A 22938-nucleotide genomic window follows, 5' to 3' on the forward strand; every position below is an offset into this window, starting at 1 on the left:
AGGGGAAGGGAAATTCACTCAGGACAATGTCATTATCCAAGAGGCTGGGGTCTACAGCCTCTCTCTATAAAGTATGAAATAAAAAAGGTCTATAAGAAACTTTTCCTTGTCTTTATACTTTCCTGGGCAACCAGCCAGGAGCCGCCGACAGTATCCTGACAGGTAGAGTCAGTAATGCACAATGTTGCCATGGGACTTAAAAAATGGCCACCTCCCATCACCAATAAGAGCAAGTCATTTCATGACAATGGAGGAGAGGGAGGATGGCAGTGGCAAGTGCTGGTGGGAGCCCAGCAGGCCTGGTTTCAGTCTCAGTGGTCCCTGTAAGGATTATGGGAACCGGCATCTGCCTGACTGTTCTGAGAACTGATGTCCAGCTTGCTCAGGAAGTCTCCCACAGGAAGGTCACCGGAAAAGGTGTGTCCAGACAAGGTGGATGTAGGCAATACATTATCTCTCCCACACCCAAGGCATAGTTGCATTGCCAACATTCTTAGTGTCTGAAGTCCCATTGTACTAGATCTCTGGTATATTTCAAATTAATGAAATTGTGGCTCTAGTTAGATCAATGACAAGTATACCTGCACATGAGAAATGGTGGCCCTACTCCCTTGCCCCTACTCCCAAGAGTAAGCTTAGCAGTCAAGGAATTAGAGAATCTTGTGGCTCGGGAATTGGTTAAGTTGAAGGAAGCAAAGAACAGAAATAAATGCACAGTTTTTCAATGGAAGAGTAGAAAGTGGAGTCCCCTAAGGATTGGTATTGGGACCTGTGCTTTTAAACTTGTTCATAACTTGTTCCAGAGTCAGGTGTGAGCAGGGCAGTGGCCAAGTTTGTTGATGACACTAAATTGTTCAGGGTTGTTAAAACAAAAAAGTGATTGCAAAAAGTGCCAAAAGGACCTCTCCAAACTGAGTAAATGAGTAGTAAAATGACAAATGCAGTTCAATGTAAATAAATGTAGAGTGATGCATGTTTGAGCAAAAAAAAATATCTGAATTTCACATATATGCTCATTGGATATGTACTGTAGGTGACAGAACAAGAGCAAGACCTTGGGGTCATAGCAGATTGCTTGCTGAAGATGTTGACCCAGTGTGTGGCAGCCATGAAAAAGGCAAATTTCATGCCAGGAATGATTAGGAAAGGAATTGAAAATAAACCAGTCAATATCATAACACTGTCATACAAATCTATGGTGTAAATACATTTAGAGTACTGTTTACAGTTCTGGTCAACTCACTTCTAAAAGGACATTGTAGAGTTGGAAAAGTTTCAGAAAAGGGTCACCAAAATGATCAGGGGTATGGAGCGACTCCTCTAGGGAGAAAGGCTGCAGTGTTTGGGACATTTTAGTTTAGAGAAAAGGTGAGCCAGAGATAGCATGATAGACATTTATAAAGAAAGTGGATAGAGAAATACTCATAACACCAGAACTTGTGGACATCCGATGATGCACAGTGCAGAATAAAACTATGGAACCCGTTCCCCCAGGAGGCAATGATGGCCACCACCTTGGGTGGCTTAAAAAGATGATTAGACCAAGTCATGGGCAGAGAGAGCTATCAATGGCTACAAGCCATGACGCCTATGGTTGGCCTCCACAGTCGGGAGGCAGCTATGCTTCTGAATACCAATTGCTGGAAACCACGGGAGGGGAGAGGGCTCTTGTGCTCATGTTCTGCTCCCTGGTTTTCCACAGGCATCTGGTTGGCCACTATGAGAACAGGATGCTGGACAAGATAAGCCTTTGTCTGATCTAGTAGGCTATTCTTATGTTCTTTTGTACCTCTCTGTTAGAGCAATGCCAACCCCTCACTGTAATTTACTACCATGTTTTAGACAGGGGTCAGCTGGAACCCCGTTGCTGGCAAAGTAAACAAGATGGCACCTTGACTCATTCTGAGTCCCTCAGGCTGGATCGTATGGTTCTATATTGCACTCCTAACTTTGCGTTTCTGCTGTCATTTCTCCTCATCTCCTGGTTTCAGTCAGTCATGGAGCATATGATATTGCAATGAATCTGAACCTCTGTGCTTTCAGTATCTGAAGGTGGAAGTAGCATCTTTATTCTCAGCCCAGTGGAGCACATGATTGTGAGTTTTTTCCTCTCCCCATTATGATACTGAGAAAAGTATCAATCTCATTATATGTGGAATATGAATAGTAATGGCAAAATTTCAAATGCCCTTGAGACCTCCCTGAAAGGTTAATACCTTTCCAAGGTGCATTTCTATTTGCACTGACGGTTTGGCCTCTGTGAGTGTTTAGTTCATGAAGGTAAAAAGGTCGAAAACATTAAATGCACAGTCGCAGAGAGACGGGTGTGTGGCACAGAGGAATTGTTTGATAACACAAGTGAGAAGAATGCTGCAAGTGAATTGGGGACCGAGGTGAAGGTGCTAAGCATTGGTTGCAAATTGAATGGCATCATCTTCCCATTTCCCATCAGTCCAATAAGTATTATGGCTCAGTTTGCAGTTCACAACATCCTGCTGGTCAGATTTTACACATATATATTTATTTTTCCCCTGGCACAGTATGTCATTTGCTTTTCAGTTTCTTTGCTTTGGAGACATAATCTCCCTTTTGGGGTCTTCTGAAATCCCCTGTAACATTTCCCTGCCTCTTTCCTAATTGGTGAATTTGGAGGGAATTAGGGAAATCTCGCAAATATTTTCAAAGCGTCAAAACTCCCAGTTTTATGAGGAAGCATTACCATGAACAGTGGCTTCTTTCTAACACCACATCTGCATCCATTGAGAACACTATGTTACCATTTTAACAGCAGAATCCTGGGCACTGTTAAGCATGCTGAGACTTGTAAGGAGACCACTATTCCTAGAGCTACCATATCTAGAGTTCCCTGCCAGTGTGGTGTAGTGGTTGAGCGGTAGTCTCGTAATCTGGGGAACCGGGTTCGCGTCCCCGCTCCTCCACATGCAGCTGCTGGGTGACCTTGGGCCAGTCACACTTCTCTGAAGTCTCTCAGCCCCACTCACCTCACAGAGTGTTTGTTGTGGGGGAGGAAGGGAAAGGAGAATGTTAGCCGCTTTGAGACTCCTTAAAGGGAGTGAAAGGCGGGATATCAAAATCCAAACTCTCTCAAAGTGGGATTGTCTGTTAAACCACAATGGAGAGCATAGTTCTGTGATGAGAACAGGGGTCCCAATGGCACAAGATCAAAGATGGGCTTATTGGTAGATCTTTTTGGAAGAAAATTCCAGGCATGTTGTTCAACTGTAAAATACACACACAGCAATATTTGGTAACATATTTTCATAGATGGAATTGCCAGCCTCTGGGAGTGCCGAGAGCCATCAAAAATTTGTGCTACTCTCATATTTTCATTGGATAAGAGGATACCTCAAGTCAGGCTTTTGAAGATTACATCAAGTCAAACTTTTATTAGCAAAGTTGAAATTCATGTAGAATGAAAATATTTTTTTAAAACCATACATATACATCGGCATGATACAAACAGCAACTACAATACAAACACACTTTTCTAAGCCTTAATAAACCTCCACTAACATTTATTTCAAAAAGTAACAGTATGCGCCTGGTATTCATGTCCCCATCTTTTTTTTTCCCCATGAAGAAATGTGTATATATGTATATATAAGAACAAATTCTATGCTTTGGCTCTGACCAATTCTGTGCAAAAGCTGAAAAATTACAGATGATCCCAAATTTGGAGACTTGAGGTGAATAGGAATGGGACTGACATGTAAACATTTAAGACTCGGAATGGCAGATTTATAGTGTAATTCTGTGTTTACTCTGAAAAAAGTTTCATGGTTGCCATGTCCTTGCTTGGCTCCATCACCCTCCATGTGTTGGAGGAGCAAATTCTGCTGTGGGCAGCCTGTTCTGTACTTGCAGTTGGTCTAAACAATTCAGAACCCTGCAGCCACCCTGTCTCCCATTTGTGCATAGGGATGATTTGCAAATAAACCTCCAATGTCACACTTTTAACTAACCTGCACTCATCCTGCACTCCCTGAGTTTCTACCCAGGAGTTTGCATTCAATATATTATGCAGCCTCCATCATGCAGAACAGGCTACTCACTGGAGAAATTTTACCAACAACATGATAAGAGGAGAAAGGGCTTTCTTTTTAATATGATTCTAATTTAATGTGGGGAGTGGGGAGGCAGATCCCTGAACAGGGTTTGGTTTAAGACAGTTTACCTCCACAGGAGTCTGCACATGATTGCACGTTCAAAGGTGAAAGACTTAATATTCCAACTGAAACAAATCCTAGTCTGAGAGGGACTGCTCTGTTGCCAAGTCAATGGAAATTTTAGGAAGATGGCAATTGGACCATTTCTGCACAACCATGGGTCCACAGCAGGACTTTTTTTTTCAGCTGGAACTCAGCAGAACTCAGTTCTGGCACCTCTCAAGTGGGCGCCATTACCATTATAAGGGAAGAAGAGTTCTGGCACTTCTTTTTCTATAAACATAGCATGGGTCCACATCCTATGGAAAAGAGCTCCGAAACAAATCAAAATCCTCAAAGCAGCTGCTCTATAATCTCACGGATATTGCTAAAACTACTCTATTATTGAAACGCTTTCTGTACAATCTTTATAAATATAATGAAACAAAGAAGAATTAGTTATTTCTCCCTTTCCAGTAAGGAGTGGCTTATGATGTTTTATCTACTATGTTGCATTGTTTGTACAATTTGAAACCCTTAAAGCCATATCGTTTTGTAATCTTAGGCCGATTTCACATTGTAAATCACCATGAGGTGCTTTTTAGATATAATTTTAATTTTGCATTTAATTTTCCAAATGTGTTATTCAGTCATATAGTGATTGGTGGTGGTCGTAGTAAGATACTGGGACCAATTGTAGCTAATATACTAGCTCTCACTATGTTTTTCCAGTGGCTAGCTGTTTCAGGCTGTACATAATACAATCTGGTTTACCCTGACAGTTCCAAATCTGTAGACTTGGGGCAGGAATACATGAAGAAAAGAAGTTTCCAAGTATGGCCCATCCCTTTCACCTAAGCTTTCTGAAAATCTAAGTATGCAATGTCAGTTTATCAGCTCTGCATATCAAGCGGCAAATATTTAATATTACTGGAATTTTTTATTTCCGAATGCAGAAAGAGGTTCAACATAACCTCTGCTTTTAAGATGTCATCTCAAATTTACACTTATAGTGGGGGGAAACAACATCCCTGCTAAAATCACAGCATGTATTCTGGCTTCAACTATTAAGCTCATACTGGAAAACATTAATATTTCTTTTTCACAACTCCCTCCCTCTCTTGCTCAAGAGAATGTCTAGGAATGTTTAGGAGTTGTTTTTAAAGAAGTCTTTAGAGTGTGTCAATGGAAAGATATTAATAGGCAGACTTTTTAAAAAAAAACAAAATCTCACACTATTCATTAATATTCAGCTAACACATATTTAACAATTCAATGCAATTTTTAAAAACATTTTCATTGTGCACTCTCTTTTGGCATTTGATGTTTTCTTCTAGCTTTGAGATGTGACATTAAGGTTTACACCTTCTGAAGGAAAAATTGGAATAGATAAAAGCACTCATATGATAAATGGGAAACAGAAGGGATATTGCCGTAGCATCATAAAGCATTTGTAAAAAGTCTGATACATACTGCTGTTATGTGATGGTCAACAAGGTGCTCCCAGGTGACTGAATGCCTTAACAGGGCTTTTGTGTCCCGTCCCCCCAGCAGATTTTTGAACCAACATTGGGAGGTCAGCCTCGCGTTTTGAGTCCTTGGGGACTAGCAAATTTCCACATCATATGGTGGGCCCTGAAGGGCATTGAATGCTTTGCATCCATCCAGCTCCTCAGTCCCTCTAAAGAAGGCACATGAGACTTTGGCTCAGATTTTTCCTCTGTGGCATTTGCACAAAAAAGGCATTGCTGCATCTGTGTATCTAGTTCGGATTTTACTACTTTCCAAAATACCACTGAAGGAATGACACAAGCTTCCTCACTCTCTGCCAGATTTTAAGTTGATAAACGATAACACACAGCCAATCTTGGTGACGCAGTCTCCTCTGTCACCTGTGGAACAGGCCAAAAGAACGACCTGTGTGAACTGTTATAAGAGCCTAAATTATCTCAGTCATCTTGGCACCAAATGCTCTAATAACCCCCCCAAAAGTAACTGACTGAAGTGTTGCCAACTGGGATGCCCTTTGCACTAAACTGAAGCCCTATGAAGATTCTGAGTCCGCCCTGGAGTAAGTGGAGCTAGTTCTCCATCACTATTTGTTAAATTCCATAATCACCTCAAAAGAGAACAATAGTAGCATAACATTTGTACATGATCAGAATTTATTTTTTAAAATGCATGCACCAGATTTATCAGTATGCATATGTAAATGCTTACCAAATAATATGGGGAAAGGTTGAATAACAAACTGACTATATGTTCACACAAAATGCTGAGATATCTCACCCTGGGATAATTTTTTCATGCAGCAGCCTCCAATATCATTGTCATTAACCTGACCACGTGTGCATAAAACTCACTGGAATAATTCTAGTACTGGGTAACAGTTGTTCTACAAGCCCAAATAGACAAATCTGCTGGGACTAAAAAATAATATATAAAAGACTTTTTTTCAGTAATGTCATTTCCTTTGATTCAGTAGCACATAAGCTGTGCCTGCAATGAATTTTAAAATATTCAATGGGGGATTGTGTGTGTGTGTGTGTTTGTGTGTGTGTGTAACAAGAGGGGGGAAATTGAGTACAGCAGAAACGCTTCTCAACATGTTTTGTATGGAAAATGTACCTCATTCATATAAAACTGGACTTGACAAGAGAAACCCAGTTGATCCTCAGCTCCATGGTCCCAGAAACCATTGTGTTTTGCTGCAAAAAAAAACAACAACCAACAACCCCAGAACAACAGCAGCAAAAAATTAAAAAGTATCTTTCCCCCATTCCAACAATATAAACAGAATATGTACAAAAAGGTGTGTGGGTGTACAAATATACAGCTAGGGTACTGATAAACCTAGTTTGCTTCAAAAGGCAGCACTTTGCTTAAAAGGGGTGCTAAGCAGTCAGAGAACCTATATCCCCCCTGAACCGACCGGAACTCAATTGCTCTGAATCAGACCTGTGCTTTCCCCAGCCAGAAGAAAGCTGTTGCAGCTGATTTCCTAAAGAAAGAGCACCAGCTAGTGGTCAAAACGAGGAGAAAAACTTTTAATCCAATGTTTCAGGAAGTTTGGCAGAAGGTAGATCATGCTGCATTTCGAAGCCCCTGCCATCAACACGGAATACGAATTCCATAATCATTGGGGAAGTTGCCTTTAGGACATTAAATAATGTAGCATTTGGAATGCATTATTTAGAATTCTCTCTCTCTCTCTTTACTATGTAGGACTTTACTATAAGTAACTGTTGATTTCTCTGCCCGGAGTCTGATCCCTGTAAGTACCGGGGTTATGATAGTATTAGAAAATGGGCTTTGAAATGTTTATGCAAAGGCAATGAGAAACAAAGGAAGGTCCAATCCTTTTAGCTATAGTGTGCCAACAAACATTCGGAATTGAGTGGGTGAGTTGTAGAGTACATTGCACTGGGATCGTTCTGGATACAAGATGCCACACTGCTACTGTGGGTCAGTGTTAGCACACCATTGGCAGATGCAACACACTGGTACGGCATAGCATAGTGTTGCTGTGCAGCAGAGAACTGAGCACCAGGTGGGTTTAGCAGAGGCAGGGCTGGCAATGATTTGGTCAGACAGCATCCTATCTGACATTGGCCAACCCAGGGTGAGTCATGCCAGCACAATCCTAAGCATCCAGTAATTGGTAGTCACTTTTTAAAATGCGGTTGCATCTGAGAGGCAGTGCAAGAGGACTCCTGTGACCCACCATCGAAACCAAAGACGCCATAGTAAACATGTTAGTGTAAGCTGCTTGAGTGCCATTGCAGCCACACATATCTAAAGGACTGGGTCGTAAGAAACATGGAGGGCACCAGATCCCTATATACATATATAACACTGAAGTAGCCATGGTTTTGGTCAGACTGAGTGGCATATATCTTACCAAACTGTAGGTCTGAGTCACATTTTAACTAACTGAAAACCACCGCACCTTGAGGAAGAAGAGTCTCAAAAACCAGCTTTCGAAGTCAACCGCCTATTTCTACATAGGCCAGATGTCAAGGTCTTGAACTTTCCTGCAGCCTACGTCTGACCTGTATGATATTTGATGGCTAGTAAACGATAAATATGGTGATCTGAAATGAATTATTCATGCTAACATCTTATGCATGGAGAGGGAAGGTTGCTGTAGAACTGCCAATGCTTTCAACCGATGCTTTTTCCTTGCAGCCCGTGTAAGCTCCAATAAAAGAGCCATCTTCATTGAACATTCTGTGGTCCCCGTCTCCATAATCCACCAAACTGTCAGCACTTTCTGCAGTTTTGATGTCCATGTTAAGAGACCTCAGGCTCCCTTTGAGTGGCTTTTCATCGCTGTCACTATAAAAAGAGAAGCATGGATCAGAAGCACAAACAGGCATTTTCCACATAGTCACATCAAGGGAAAAGAGCAATTGGGAAAACTATTTGGAGCAAGAACACTGTCAATTTTAGTTTGCCTATTCCGAGATGGCCAAGGGGTTTTCTGAGCGTCATTTCTTTCTTTCTGCAAATCGTGTCTCCGGTGTTCTGCATCCTGCAACCTTCCTAACTGCTTGCACTTCCTGAAAAATCCCATGATGTCTTTAACTGGAAGGAGGGGAGGTAGTGTCCATGATTGTTCTTTAACCTTGAAGTCTTTTTACTTTTAAAGAAATCAGGGCAGAAAGTGAAAAAAACAAAATCTGCCAGCACAGCAAACTTAGGCGCTCGATAGCCAAGTACTCTGCCCATGTGGCTTTTTCACATCAGGAAGTATGAGCAGCTGGGGTGGCTGCAGAGTGCTAAGGAAATGTTTTCTGGAATGGAAAACAAAGACTCCACCCTCAACCACCACACCATGATACAGAAATGCAAAGAAATTCTAAAGTCTCCTGACTAAGTGGAAAAAAAACAAATAAGTCTCCTTTAATTACAACTCTAATTATAGTTTAGTTTTGGAAGCTGCTGGTTTATCCAAGTGAAAAGGAAATTAGATAGTTATTAATAGGATCCAGCATAATCTACTTACATTTTAAATTTGCTTATTTTAATAACTCTGTGAACCATGGAAGCTTCTTGAGGAAAACAATCGATCAGGGAACTGGTGGCCTTCCAGATGTTGTGGGATTACAACTCCCATCATCCCTGACTTTCAGCCATGCTAGCTAGGGCTCATGGAACCTGGAGTCCAACAATATCTGGAGGATCACAGATTTCCCATTCCTGATCTATATAATTGAATCTTTCACACGCTTGGTTTTATTTTACCATGACACAAGTTCCTGGGTTACAGATATCCTTTCACTACACTCTTGTCTATATAACATTATCTACTTATAAGTTACAAGAAGGTAATAAAGATTCTTAGATCACCCAAATTGGTGCAAATATTGTTGAATCGGAGGAGCAATTTCTACTCAGAAAGTAGGAAGAGAAGGGAAGAAGGAATAAATGGGAAGGTAAGTCTGACACATCCACCTTTGAGCAGAAACCAAGGAAAGGGAAGAAGATACCAATGTTGGAGGGATAATCAAGGCATGGAGGTGAACCTGATACTTTACCTGCGGACTGAAAGATACCACCTGCATGACTTGCTTACCTTTCTAATTATCTGTCCCATTAAGAAAGCATTAAAAATTAAATATACAAGGAATTATGCAGAACTTGTAAATGGTACATTATGTGGTTTTGTACCTTAGGTGGATCACCATGAGGAACAGCTGGTTTGCTGGATCAGGAAACAGTCATTACATATGGTTGACATAGATTTTAATACGTATAATAACTTGCATTGCTCACAACAGTGTGGCAAATTTCAAACAGAGACCCCATTCATTCATTTGTTTCTGTTATGCAAGGGATTGTCCATGTGCACAGGTGGAAATCTGCACTGCATATGTGGTGAGTTTCTCCAGCTTATAGATAACAACTAAGCAGTTTTATAGAATTCTATGCATTATATAATAGCAACAAGACCTGCCTACTAGATAAATGTGGGATAACCAGCCTCTCATAATCAACATGCTTAAGTCTAATCAATGCATGAAGGGGTTAATGTCATAGAGTAAGCTCTCCTGCCAGGCGTAACTAGGTCAATCCCCCTCAGCTTGGGAGGAGGGTAATCAATACTTTTGTAACCATTCAGATACCCAAGAAGCTCAGTGTATGAAGAGGTCTGAGCTGGTTGCCCCAAGTTCAGACTGCATGGCTTTTACAAGCCACTATTGTGTTCTTATACCAATAATTTAGGAACTTTCACCACTGTAACTAAGCCAAGTTTGACTGCCTGTGTTTTCTAACTGATGTATGGGAAAACACGTGGACCTGACCTTTGGAGACTTTGTAAGTAAACCATTTTTAACTTACCAAAAGTGTGGTCTTTTCTATGCTAAGGGAAGAAGAAAGTTTTGGAACTCACAAGGACATATTTTAAACGTCTAACAGCCTATATTTCTATGCTTTACCTTGCTACATGTTTTATGATTTTAAGTCTCTTCTGGAGTTCTCTTACCAAAGAGTACTTCCCTCAAACCTGGATCTTGGCATCCAGGAAATCTTCCTTCTATATCTATTTTTTCCTTTATCACTAACAGTAAGTGCCCAATCTGGAAATAAAACCACCTTTAATATATCTAGAGATCTAGACAAGAAACAATTCACTTTGAAGAACCATTCCACCAGCCATTTTCCTTCATCAACATGTGTGTGAACTTCAGTATTCTAGATGCATTTCATGCCAATGTAGGATCTCACGAGATTTCCTTTGAAAAATGATTGCTTGTGTTGTTTTTATTAAAAGACATTCCAATCGATAGTTCAATGCAAAGAGCTATAAGCACGCACTAACCTATATTCACCAAAGATTTCATCTTTTATGGATTGGCCTTCGGGATCTGGATGCAAATCTTCTTTTTCTTTCACTGTACAGAATGAGAGATAAGACTTTCTCAGTTGTTCTCTGCAAATCCCATTTGCTCTGCTCATATGTGACATTGTGAGCAGGTAATGATATGGCTGCAGAGGAAGAAGCTGGAGCCTTCCCTGGCAAACTGAGCTTGAACACAGCACCTTTTAAATTTGGCACCAACTACAAGCTGTGATTGGGCCGCGGGTGGCGCTGTGGGTTAAACCACCGAACCTCTTGGGCTTTCCGATCAGAAGGTTGGCGGTTCGAATCCCCACAACAGGGTGAGCGCCCATTGCTCGGTCCCTGCTCCAGCCCACCTAGCAGTTCGAAACCACATCAAAGTGCAAGTAGATAAATAAGTACCACTCCAGCAGGAAGGTAAACGGCGTTTTTATGCGCTGCTCTGGTTTGCCAGAAGTGGCTTAGTCATGCTGGCCGCATGACCCGGAAGCTGTACGCTGCCTTCCTCGGCCAATAAAGCGAGATGAGCGCCGCAACCCCAGAGTCCTCCATGACTTGACCTAATGGTCAGGGGTCCCTTTACCTTTACCTTACAAGCTGTGATTGATTCCTCTCACAAACTCCCTATTGGAGTTCCCATCTTCCCTTTGGAAGCCTTACCTTGGGATAAGGGGATGGGACAACAGAGAGGAAGGCTCACTTCCAGAAATTCTGCAAGGCCCCTCAATGGCTGAAATGGACCCACAGAGCACCATTTCTTGGAGGGGATCATGGAGCTTGTGGCAGTCTAACAGTGGTTTGAACATGAGTTAGATGAGGTGTATTCAGTTTGGAGAGCACAAGCTTGGTTTACCTGAGTATTTCCCTCCTTTGTTCCTTTTAACAAAGCAGACTGTGAGCAACAATAAAGTCAGAAGAGCAATGGCACCCATCAGTCCAATAAACCAGCCTTGCGTAGAGATTCTTTCATAAATCCCAATGGATGCTTTAAATGAGAGAAATTGGGGGGGGGGGGTACGTGCATCAGAAAAGAAGAATATCCAAATCATTATATTCTCATTTACAATAACTTAAAAGATGCATTTTAAAACTGATTCTGCATGAAACACTTTTTGCTATAGAGGAACAGAATCCATCATTCCAAGTGGGAGAGAACTGAGGATCAACATTTATATTAAAGGCAAAGAAATAGTTTGCAGCACACACAACTGATCTCTGGAATGAGAATTCCAACAAAGATTTTGATTAAAGAGATTCATGCCAAATAGGAAAGCCAATACAGATCTTAGGTAAGCATGTCATGCAAAAGCAGTTTTTGGAATAGAGACAGAGTTAAAAAGTATACAGAACACATGCAAGTGCTTAGCTAGCTGCATTTAAGATGCAAGGAGCAAGAGACCTACCCGCTGGGGATTTGGCATAGCAGCTAAAGTCTGTAGATAATACACATTCAACATTTTAAAAATCATTTCACTTTCACCCTTCTTGGCAATGCAATGTGCGGAGAGGCATTTTAAATCTAGACTGTAATTCTCAAGCCACTCACTCTGGAGTACAAATGGAAATCGGCCAGCGCCGGACTCACCTACACTGGTACAAGTGAGTTTTATGGGAGATCGAGCTTAGGGAAAGCTACAAAAGCAAGGAGACTACCCTTAACCTCTGCATAAAACTAACTGAATGGTGTTTGAACTGGACAGAAGAGTGATTCCATTGGCGAGGCAGAACTCTGCTTGCTGCCCATACTGGAGACTTTGAGGCTCCTTAGGGTAGTGATAAAGCAGGATATCAAATCCAAACTCCTCCTCCTCCTCCTCCTCCTCCTCCTCCTCTTCTTCTTCTCTAAGTTGTGATGTACTGCCTTCAGTGTTCCATCAGTGTTAGGGGGCAAAACAGGGAACTCTGTGGGTGGCCTTGAATCTGCTGAATCTCTTTGTTTTTCATATATGCCAATTGACTGAGCCCCTTAACTGAGCGCCTTGTGTTGTGAACCACCCTGAGGTCTATGGGTATACAAATTTATATAATAATAATAATAATACCAGTCTGACACAGTTATAATTAAGTGGTCTCTTATTGGTTTCAATGTGAGGGATTTTGGTGTTTTTTTAATGCAGGCAAAAAAATGCAAGCCCTTTCCACCATAGCAGAAGGTGAGATGGCAGGGCTTTGGCAATGGTGGGTCATCCACCGCTTAAATCTCCCCCCCCCCCCCGTGCAATATAGGATTGCTCTTCTCTTTGCTGCATCACCACCAGTGGAGTAGGATGACTCTAGTCACAGATAAAACCATTTGCAAACTTTATCTGCCTAAAGCAAAAATGTGATAAGAATAACCATCCACAAGACAAAAAGGTATTGACGACTAAAATGTCACCTCATAGAGCTGCCTGCTTGGGATGGACCTCATGACTCAAGGTCCTCCTGAAGAAGGAAGCAGCTCACAAATGGAACTGACTCACTGCTTGATCTCTGGTTTCATCAGCAGAAGCCTTTATGGCCAAGGCCCGGCCTGAAATTCCTCAACAGAGAGTGGCTTGAGAATTGTGAGTTGAGTGAGCGTTGCTTCTGTTGAAGTCGATGGTTGAAATCTCAATGAGATTGTTGGCAGTGGGTCTGTATTCTCCAAATGTGTTTATATAATGCTCTCTATCTGAAGCAACTTGCAATTATATTGCTAAACTTTGCTTTACAAAAATAATGGCCATATTAGAGGCCTTAGAAAATTCTCACCTCTCCCCCTGGCGTCTATTACATCTGCAGAAATGCTATTATTATCAACCCAATTCTTAGTTACTAGTCGAACTGTGTGTGCAGTTCCAGGCTCAAGTGCCTCAAGAGGCTGAGTCTTTGGGGTGGGATTTACTGCTTCAGAAATCTTCCCGACAGCTTTACCTATGAAATGTACAGAGTTAAGTAAAATATGTGAATTGGGTTAGGGCCTTCGAAGGCACAGTTACAAAATCAATACAGGTAAATATGAACATGTTTAGCTATTCCCTTCCAAGGATTAGGTAAGCGATTATGTGAACATCATCAGTGTTTCCCTTGGGGATCGTTTAGGATTCAAATTAAAAGAACTACCGGTATGTTGTATATATTGCAATGTATAATGTAACACAAAACGTATGGAGAAGAAGTTGACAGTATAACCTGATGAGGTTTGCTTCTACCTTAGATAACAGATTAATTAAAATTTTGAACAAGACCTGCTCGTTTAGGTTATTAGGTGCTTTGCCTTAATTATAAGTATTCTGGAGAACACTGAATATAAATGTCAGTATTTGAAATATAATAATACTTTTCTATTTCTAGGTAATCTTTATATTCACATAAATAATTTTAATATCACATAAATCATTTTTATATGATAACATTTATATTTAAATCTATATCTGTTAAGAAAGGCTGGAAAACTGCTGCTAACTGCTCTGTTCTCATTGAGCTTTGTTTCTGAGCATCACAAAATAGTATAAACAGAATCTACCTAACACAGGCATAGGCAAACATGGCCCTCCAGATGTTTTGGGACTACAACTCCCATCATCCCTGACCACTGGTCTTGTTAGCTAGGGATGATGGGAGTTGTAGTCCCAAAACATCTGGAGGGCCAAGTTTGCCTATGCCTGACCTAATATGAAGCCTATAGTCACACCTCAGGATGGATTCCTTGCATGAAAAGTGAGTTTTGTCTTATTGATTTAACTTAAATTCCATTGAGTTTCAGGTTTAAATGTCAGTGGAATAGGGCTATTTGGTCAGATTCAATTTATCTTATGATTGGCATGTAATGAGACTTTTTAGTTTACTGTGAACAAGTGGCGTATAAGTGCACACTCTTTGATCATTCTATTCTCACTCTTCCACTTGTGTGAGTCAGATACACAAACCAGGAAGATTTGGGTTCCCGCTATGTGCAAAACAGAGATCATGGTTTGTTGCTCTTTAAAAACCCACAATCACTACTAGCCTAAAGCTGAACATGGCTATATGCTCATTAATAAAAATCTGTTAAAATACAGACTACTTTGACTGTGAAATAGGATAACTAATATAATTGATCCATAAGACTTTTTTTTAATGTAGTGACCTATCTCTACTTTCAAAATGACAGAATATGAACTGTCAGAAAGTTGCAAATGTTTCTATGTGGTTCCTTCAACTCCCAACAGCAACCTTGAGATGTACTTTAATTAGGTAGTGGCATAATGACTTAGATTATTTTATTTATCAATCAAGGATTAGATGTGATAAGTTGGTCCCAAACAGAGATGTAATCCTATTTAAAATGAGCCAAGAAGTGTTGACTTGCCCAAGGCAACCTCAATACATTCCCAGCAATTTAAACCCAACTAACTTCTTAAACTTCTTATTTTTTAATGTGGTTTTTACTGCATGGTCTTATAAGCTTCTGTTGTAAATTGCTCTTATATATTTTATGAATATGTAGCAGTATATAAAATAAATTAGATAGTGCTGATTCTTTTGCACTTTTTCTAAACAAGGACTTCGGTGACTTAATTTGCTGGATGTAATTTATCATTCTAGGTCCCACTATGAACAAGCTATTTGGTGTTTATTAAGTCACATAATATGGAGCTTGGAAACTCTTGGACTATCTGCCCGTCTGGTGCTGAAGTTATGATCATTAGTTCTGAAACTACAAAGCAAGCAAACAGAAGCTTTGAGGGATTAACACTCAGAAGACAACTGAAGGAAAAAAGAAAAGATTAAGAACACTGTGGGCATAGTCAAAGAGAGCAGAATATGATATGTTTCTCCAAGACAACAATCCATCAATTACAATCACTACTTTAATTATTATACCACCACAGAGAGAGTGAACATGTTGATCGGCACATTAACCAAAATTTGATGCGAAGGGTTTTAACATAATTAAAACTATCTAGCAGAGTAGATTTTGCTAAATGAATTCTGTAAAGTTGAAACTACATTTTCTAATCAAACCACAAATTAAGCAGCAGGTCATTACAAGTCATATTTTAATTATGTCCCCCCCCCAACTCAAAGTCTAAATGGTACACTTAATAGAAATGCTGTCTAAAAGGCAACAAGGCAAAAAATAAACTCTGTTGTGTCAATTTCTGTCATAATGAATGATGCAAAACACTTGAAAATGTCAGCTCCGTGAGATTAAAAACTGAAAGGAAAAGTAGCAAGAGACTCTAATTTGTAGAATAAGTATGGCAGTAATTTTACACCCGCATTCTATTTGCATATGTGACCTTTCAGAGATATTTGTTGTAGGTTGGAAATTTTATCATGGTAATAATAAATCAGTGGTTAAGGCTGTGATTTAAAAGACAGCAGTGCATGGACATCACTATGCAAAGGAACCAAGGGCAAATCAAAAGGATCACATGTCTCTTTTCTAAGATCAGAACCTGCTATTCCATTATTTAGCTGTGGTGCTTATGATCTTCTGGATGGTAGCCACTAGTCAAGAACCTTATGGTTGTAGAAGAGAGTTCTCCATTGCAAATTCTGTCCTTAATACACTTCTGGGCAGGGCCAGATTTAGGTTTGATGAGGCCCTAAGCTACTGAAGGTAATGGGCCCTCTATATGTCCAGCTGTCCTTTGTCAACAACAAATTGTCACTGTTTTTTTGTGTTGAATATATACTATATGGTAATTTATGGACCTAATAGGTATCTAAAGCCATTTGCACATAACAAAATGTGTATTTTATCAAAGTAATTGATATAGAAATGAGCAAATCAGTGATATTTTAGGGAGCAGGCTAGCAGGTGGGCCCCATTACTTACATCATAGGAGCCTACACAACACAAAACATTGTTGTTGTATGTAGGTTTTATTTTATTTTATTTTTATCTTATATTTTGGAAATGTACATCCATTTTTTCCCTTTAAATTTTTTAGGGGCCCCCAAAAGAGTGGGGCCCTAAGCTATAGCTTGTTTAGCTTATATGTAAATCTGGCATTGTTTCCGGGGCTTCATTTCCACTGAAACCTTGCTGGTTTCCTGGCCTACAAATCATGCTGAACACTGGAATTCACCAGCTGTTTGATTGGGGAAGGGGATTTTTAAAGAGACATTTTGGAGTCCAACTGTCTGAAGTAGGCATGAAAGGGCTGAAATGGATAGTGTATCTTCCCCCTATCCATCCAAGAGGAAAAGGGCAGTGGCTGTTATGAGATTGGATGCCAGGGAAGCCTTGAATCTTAAAGACATCTACCAAACATCCAGGTAATTTGCCAGATTTCAGGATTGCCCTCCAGAAAACTTCTGTACTGAGATTCAAGCACTTGTTCTCTGGGAGGTCTTAAGATTTGTTTAATGCAGAAGTCCACTGAGGAAGAGCTGAGCATCTATACCCTCCCAAATAAGTGAGTTATTTATTATACAATAGGCCCACAATGCCTACAGAAGAGAAATTATTGATAATTGGGTAGGCATTTGTAGCTAGAACAGGAAAAGAAATGGAGAAACCTGAAAAATAAAAAGCAAAAACACATTGGTAAGGACATATTTATGGTCAATAAATTGAAAGGTCACTGAGCTATAGGCATTTGCTTTAGAAAACCAAAAGCGGCCAGCTTAAATGTATTTTTAATATACAGAAAGATAGAAGCAATAATAAAATAAACCAACCAACACCATTCCTCATTTTTCTGCTGTACCAAGGGAAGCACATGAACCTTAAACAAAGGGAAGCACATGAACCTTAAACACCTGACTGCAATTTCAGAAGATTTCTCTCGGGTTTGGAGATTTATGAGAACTTATGATACTGTAGGGAAAATGAGCTAAACCTTCCCCAAAGATGAGCTATTATACAATTTCCCCCATAGTATATGTGTCTGCTATTCAACACACTTATCACAAAATGTTGGACAGCTGGTCTCTGATCAACAACTTCACATGACAAATGGAAAGTTAAGACAGTCTTGGTGAAATTTGCCTCTAAAGAATGACTATTAAAACCGTAGTGATCTGCTGTGCAAGTAGAACTACCTCCTGGCTAACTCTGGGATATCTCATTCTGAACAAAGATAGCTTTTGATAGTTGCTTCAGGCATTCAGACCTTTCTCCATACAAGCTATCTTAGCAGATACATCATTGCTATGAATATAGTGTATGATCTGAGCCATTCACAGATACAGCTGCATCCAGCCAGAAACAATTGCTGTGATTGCAGCATTAGAAATAGGTGTTGCCATGATCATGAAAATTGCCACTGTGTTTGTCCCAAATAACAATTTAAGACCTCCACACAAATGCATCTCGAGGGACAGACTGTGTACATCACGTAGAGGAAGCTCTGACTACCTGAATCTGCCTACGTGACAAAAAACTGTTAAGTCGTATTTCTTACACTCCTAGCATTCTCTAAGAACTCAAGGGACCATGGGATTTGAGGAGACCTGCTGCAGATCCCCTGGAAGGAAACAATTAAGCTGTCATTGAGGGGGAAGAGAGATGGGTATTGAATTCCTCCCCACTCCTAGCTCCCAAGTGCCTCACAGGCTAGGTTAATCTGCATTACAAGGGAGGAAGAGGAGAGATGGACACTGAGCAAGTTCAAGCACAGCAAGCTTTAAAGGAGTACACTGTGGCATAGAGAGGTGCAGCCCTACTAGGCTGAGAGTGCCAACCTCCTCGCTTGCTTGACATTATGGGTGGCCCTAGGTGCCTTAGATACACTAATCAGTGAACTGGGTGCAAATTAATATTCCTAGGTGAGATTGGGGGGGTATCTGGTTGGTATTCAATGAACAGGAGAACCTGGCTAACAGTTGGATTTGTACATTGTCTGTTGTACCTTGTTGCGTGAGGTGATTGGTAGAAAATTGTGAATATTCTCCACTCTGGGGTGTGATGCTGATGTTAGGGGGTGGGGTGGGGTTGCACATGGTCATTGGGTGACTGATTGATTGATTGGCTGACTGAGGATGGTAGTTGTGGACACAAGGAGTGTATTTGATAGGCTAATTGCACACTATATGTGAATGCGTCATCATTATGCTATTCTTTCCCTCTGATCTTCTGTTCTGTATTTCTTCTTTCATAGGAACCAGCCTTGAATCTGTGCCTGGGCACAGTGGAGAGCTGGGTGAGGGCCAACAAGCTGAAGGTGAATTCTGATAAGACTGAGTAGCTGTGAGCAGGTGGTTCCCTGGTCTGGAAAGTTGACAAACTATTGATGAGGTTGCAGAACTGACCTGCAAAACAAATAGCTCAGATGTCTCAAGCATGCGAAGTGGAAAACAGTTAACTGTGCACTCCTATGCAGGTCTACTCAGCAATAAGTCCCTCTGACTTCAGTGGGACTTAATATTGTAGAGTAGGGATCATAACATGCCAGGTCTGGCTGGCAGACACAGACAATATCATTTGTAAAACTGGGTGGAGTATATTTGACCAGACATTCAAAGAAGCCATTCATGCTGTGTGTTTAATTTATCTTAACATGAGAAACCTTGGTTAGAGTCCCATAGACTTGATTTGTAGTCTAAATGGGTTGTGCCACTTACAAGTCAGAGTCTATTAAATGCAAGAAAGTGCAAGAAAATATTTGACTTTTCCCTGTCAACACTGCTATTGCATATTATCCACATTGATAAGCTCGGGCATCTTCTTCTTATCTCATTCCCTTTGGCAAATTGGTGTGCCAATCTCACTTAATTGTACCAATTAATATCTAGTTGGTTTTCAGTAACAGGACTGAAGTTGTGGACTGGTCAAGCCATTTTTCTGATTGTTTTTTAGATGAGTGAGATGGGTAATTGTATTAGCAGGGGTTTGGTTATCAGATCAGCAAGTGAACCACTGAATATAACCAATGAAGGAGTGACTGAAGAATTCAAAACAGATTTTATTATTATTATTCTGGGCCACATCTATGGTAAAAGTAGTGGTCTGCCTGCATCAAGCATTGTATTATATAAGGCACAAGTTTATACCTGGTGGCTGCAGTCTGACCCAAAGTTAGGTAGTGCACGTTAGCTCTTTGAATTCAGCATTGAGCTAACTTGGAACAAATTTATGAAGTTTGCTAATGTCCATTGATTAACTGAATGTTTAGACTGCACTCCAATTGTTCAGCCTGGAATTGCTTCATACTGCATACGGATGGGCAAAACCGACAACTGTGGTTTCTTGCAGTATCCCATTTTTTAAGTCTTCAGTTCTCCACATTTCAACATCATTTTGTGATTTTTTAAAAAGGGACCTCATGAAAATTTATCATTATTTTAATGTGAATTCCTTCTAATGCACACATTTTCCTGTGTACTTTTTTCCTTAATAGTCACATTTCTGGAAACCAATTTCCCCTAATACAGTGATGGCCAAACTTGGCCCTCCAGCTGTTTTGGGGCTGCAACTCCCACCATCCCTAGCTAACAGTACCAGTGGTCAGCGATGATGGGAATTGTAGTCCCAAAACAGCTGGAGGGCCGAGTGTGGCCATCACTGCCCTAATATAATGCACGGCTGTCTCTTAATTTCACCAATATAATACAATCTGATGCACCCCCCCCCCAGCATTTGCATTTTTGTATGCATTTCTTGACTGAAAAACTGCTCTACAAAATTCAGAGAAGTGTGAATTTTGAAGGATGGTCGTGTTTTAGTTCACATATTGTTTCATAAAGTGCATTAGACAGGTTCACCTTTAAGGTGAACTGAATGTCTCTCACCTCTAAATGTTTGAGATACCATTGTCTCTCATTCCAGGAGACAGTGGAATGCAAAATTCAGATATTCAATCCCTTAAAGCCCAGGTCTTTCTAAATGTGAAGGCTCACAAATTGAATAAAATGCAAATTCATTTCTTCAGAGAATTATCACAGGAAGCAATTTTGTAAATACTTCAGAATGGTAATGGTGAAACAGTAACAAAATGGTAATGTTGTCATATCCTTAAACGACATTCAGAGCTCTGTTGCTCTTTGAAGCCTTAAATGTTAGCTGTATCTGAGAATTGGGTGAAAAGCAGGGAAAAAAGTCATTGGCATTAAACCTACAGAATTTTAATGCAAAAACATCAAATGGAAATTCAGCACCACTCTATTTGTAACTTACTGCCTTCGCTTACTGTTACTGCTTCCTCTGTGATTGGTTTCCCACAGCCTTGTACAGTACAGGCTCTTGCATAGAACTTGTACTTTGTACTGATGCTCAGATTGGAGAGCCTGAAGTTGAATGATGATGGGTTAGTAATATTGATTTCATGCAAGGGCCCAATGTCATCAGTTTCATTAACTGGAAAAAGAAGAAGCAAAGAATAGTAGTCAGTCAGACACCATCATCTGGAAGGAGACTGACTTGTTAAAAGCATGCCTCATGGACCAGGTCCCTGATCCATGAACACTGAGCTAAACAGGCACTTAAATCTCTATGCACACATTATGAAATACATAGCTTTCATGACATGTTGATCGATTTCCATAAATGGGGGGAGGGGGAATATCTAGTGCAGTTTTCATTCTGAGTATCACAAAAAAAAATGTGGAAAAATAGCACTGCCTTAGAAGCTATGTGGCAATGAAGAATGGATATGGGGCTCAGAAGGAACTGCTGGGGCTGCTGCTGCCACCTTCCGTCTGATTCAGTTGCCTCACTCTTTCTAGTGGTAGGGCCAGCTCTGCTCAGTTCAAAAGGCAATAGCTCCAGATATGATTTTTGCACAAGCCCCCCTTCATAGCCTTAGCCTCCTAGCTCTTCCAGAAAATAACGGTGGTGCTTGAGTTGTGGGAGAAAAGCCAGAAGGTCCTTAATGAAACTCAGAAGCTCCATTCCTTGAGTCCTCCCAATTGTATGCCCAATAAATACAGAGAGATAAATCACAAACTAAACAACTCTGTATGTAGTTTCCAAAAAGGAGCAAAGTGCCATTCTAAGGTTGAAGCTGACCTATTTGGTGGAGCATTGAATTGCCATTGTGTAGTTCCTTTTTGGGCTGACCAGGAGAAGATTCATGAAACAGAGATTGAAATCCGGGTATCTCGTTGTCGGCGTTCCATTGGAACCACACCAGCACAAGTATACACATAGAAGGTTTCTCTCATGGACTTATTTCAGGAATATTTGGACTGCTTGGCTTTGAGATACTGAATTATGTGAGTCGTTATTATTATTTTGGTATTGTATATATTATATAAGATTTCATGTAACAGAAGGTGCTGAAGTGCTGTAAATTATTGTTAATGGGTTTTTAAAAACTACATACAGTGTTGTTTAGTTTGTGATTTCTCCCACTTGTAGCCAAATTGTGCTCTGTTCCCTCTGTAGCTTAAAAAAAAAACCAGGATTAATGAGAATGGTGCAAAAGAAAGGAGCTTGGGTCCCTCTCTGTTTTTCAGTGGCGTAGTATGGGGGTGCAGGGGGGGCCGGCCGCACCGGGCGCAACATCTGGGGATTAGGGTTAGGGGGCGCAAATCCACGGGTTAGGGGGTGCAAATTACTTGCCTTGCCCCGGGTGCTGACAACCCACGCTATGCCACTGCTGTTTTTTGAGCACTGGATAACAACAGTGTGTCTCCAAAATTTGCTTGTTATTAAGCTCTACATCCAAGCACACCATTCACGTACTTACTTATCTGGTACTGCAAAATATATCCAGTGACAATGCCATTTGGTTTCTTCGGTGGTCCCCATGATAGTGTTACAGAGTCTTTATCTAAGTTTAGTATCTTTAGAAAGTGTGGCTTTTCTGGTACTGGAAAACACAACCAAAAAACACATTATGCACTTTCTTCGTACTAGATCATTCCATTTGATCTCGGATAAGCTTACAGCATCTTTCCATTTGGTTCTCCCCCCTCCTTTATTAAACACACTGCACCACTTGAAACACCTTAAGTAAAGTTTCAGAGCCAACTTGTTTTCCTTTTTTTTTAAATAATATTTTTTATTAATTTTATGAAATACAGAAA

General features: G+C 40.5%; 1 protein-coding gene and 2 long non-coding RNA genes across 9 annotated transcripts in view; 1 reads left to right on the forward strand and 2 right to left on the reverse strand.

Moving 5' to 3' along the window:
* Positions 1-1560: 1560 nt before the first annotated feature.
* Positions 1561-5570, forward strand: LOC310838117. The gene is made up of 2 exons (XR_014560691.1): positions 1561-2874; positions 3112-5570. It is a non-coding gene; the product is annotated as an uncharacterized lncRNA (long non-coding RNA).
* CHL1 (cell adhesion molecule L1 like) overlaps positions 3379-22938 on the reverse strand; it is a 223229-nt gene continuing 203669 nt past the window's right edge. For 4 of the 7 annotated variants that reach the window (XM_083723255.1, XM_083723258.1, XM_083723257.1 and 1 more), the window contains 6 exons: positions 22599-22721; positions 21086-21265; positions 13747-13908; positions 11867-11998; positions 10993-11065; positions 3379-8504 (listed from right to left, as the gene is read on the reverse strand). In XM_083723255.1, coding sequence (XP_083579381.1) covers positions 8288-8504; positions 10993-11065; positions 11867-11998; positions 13747-13908; positions 21086-21265; positions 22599-22721 — 887 coding nt within the window. In that variant the 3' untranslated portion in view covers positions 3379-8287. The remainder of the gene's footprint in view (positions 8505-10992; positions 11066-11866; positions 11999-13746; positions 13909-21085; positions 21266-22598; positions 22722-22938) is intronic. The other 3 variants (XM_083723259.1, XM_083723261.1, XM_083723260.1) reach the window with 1 other exon arrangement.
* The window catches only part of LOC310838183, a 196218-nt gene continuing 176658 nt past the window's right edge, over positions 3379-22938 (reverse strand). Inside the window, exon 2 of the long non-coding RNA XR_014560773.1 lies at positions 3379-4631. This is a non-coding gene — a long non-coding RNA (uncharacterized lncRNA). The remainder of the gene's footprint in view (positions 4632-22938) is intronic.

This window comes from Podarcis gaigeae (assembly GCF_964106915.1).
Source record: "Podarcis gaigeae genome assembly, chromosome: 2".
NCBI classification, from domain to species: Eukaryota; Metazoa; Chordata; class Lepidosauria; order Squamata; family Lacertidae; genus Podarcis; species Podarcis gaigeae.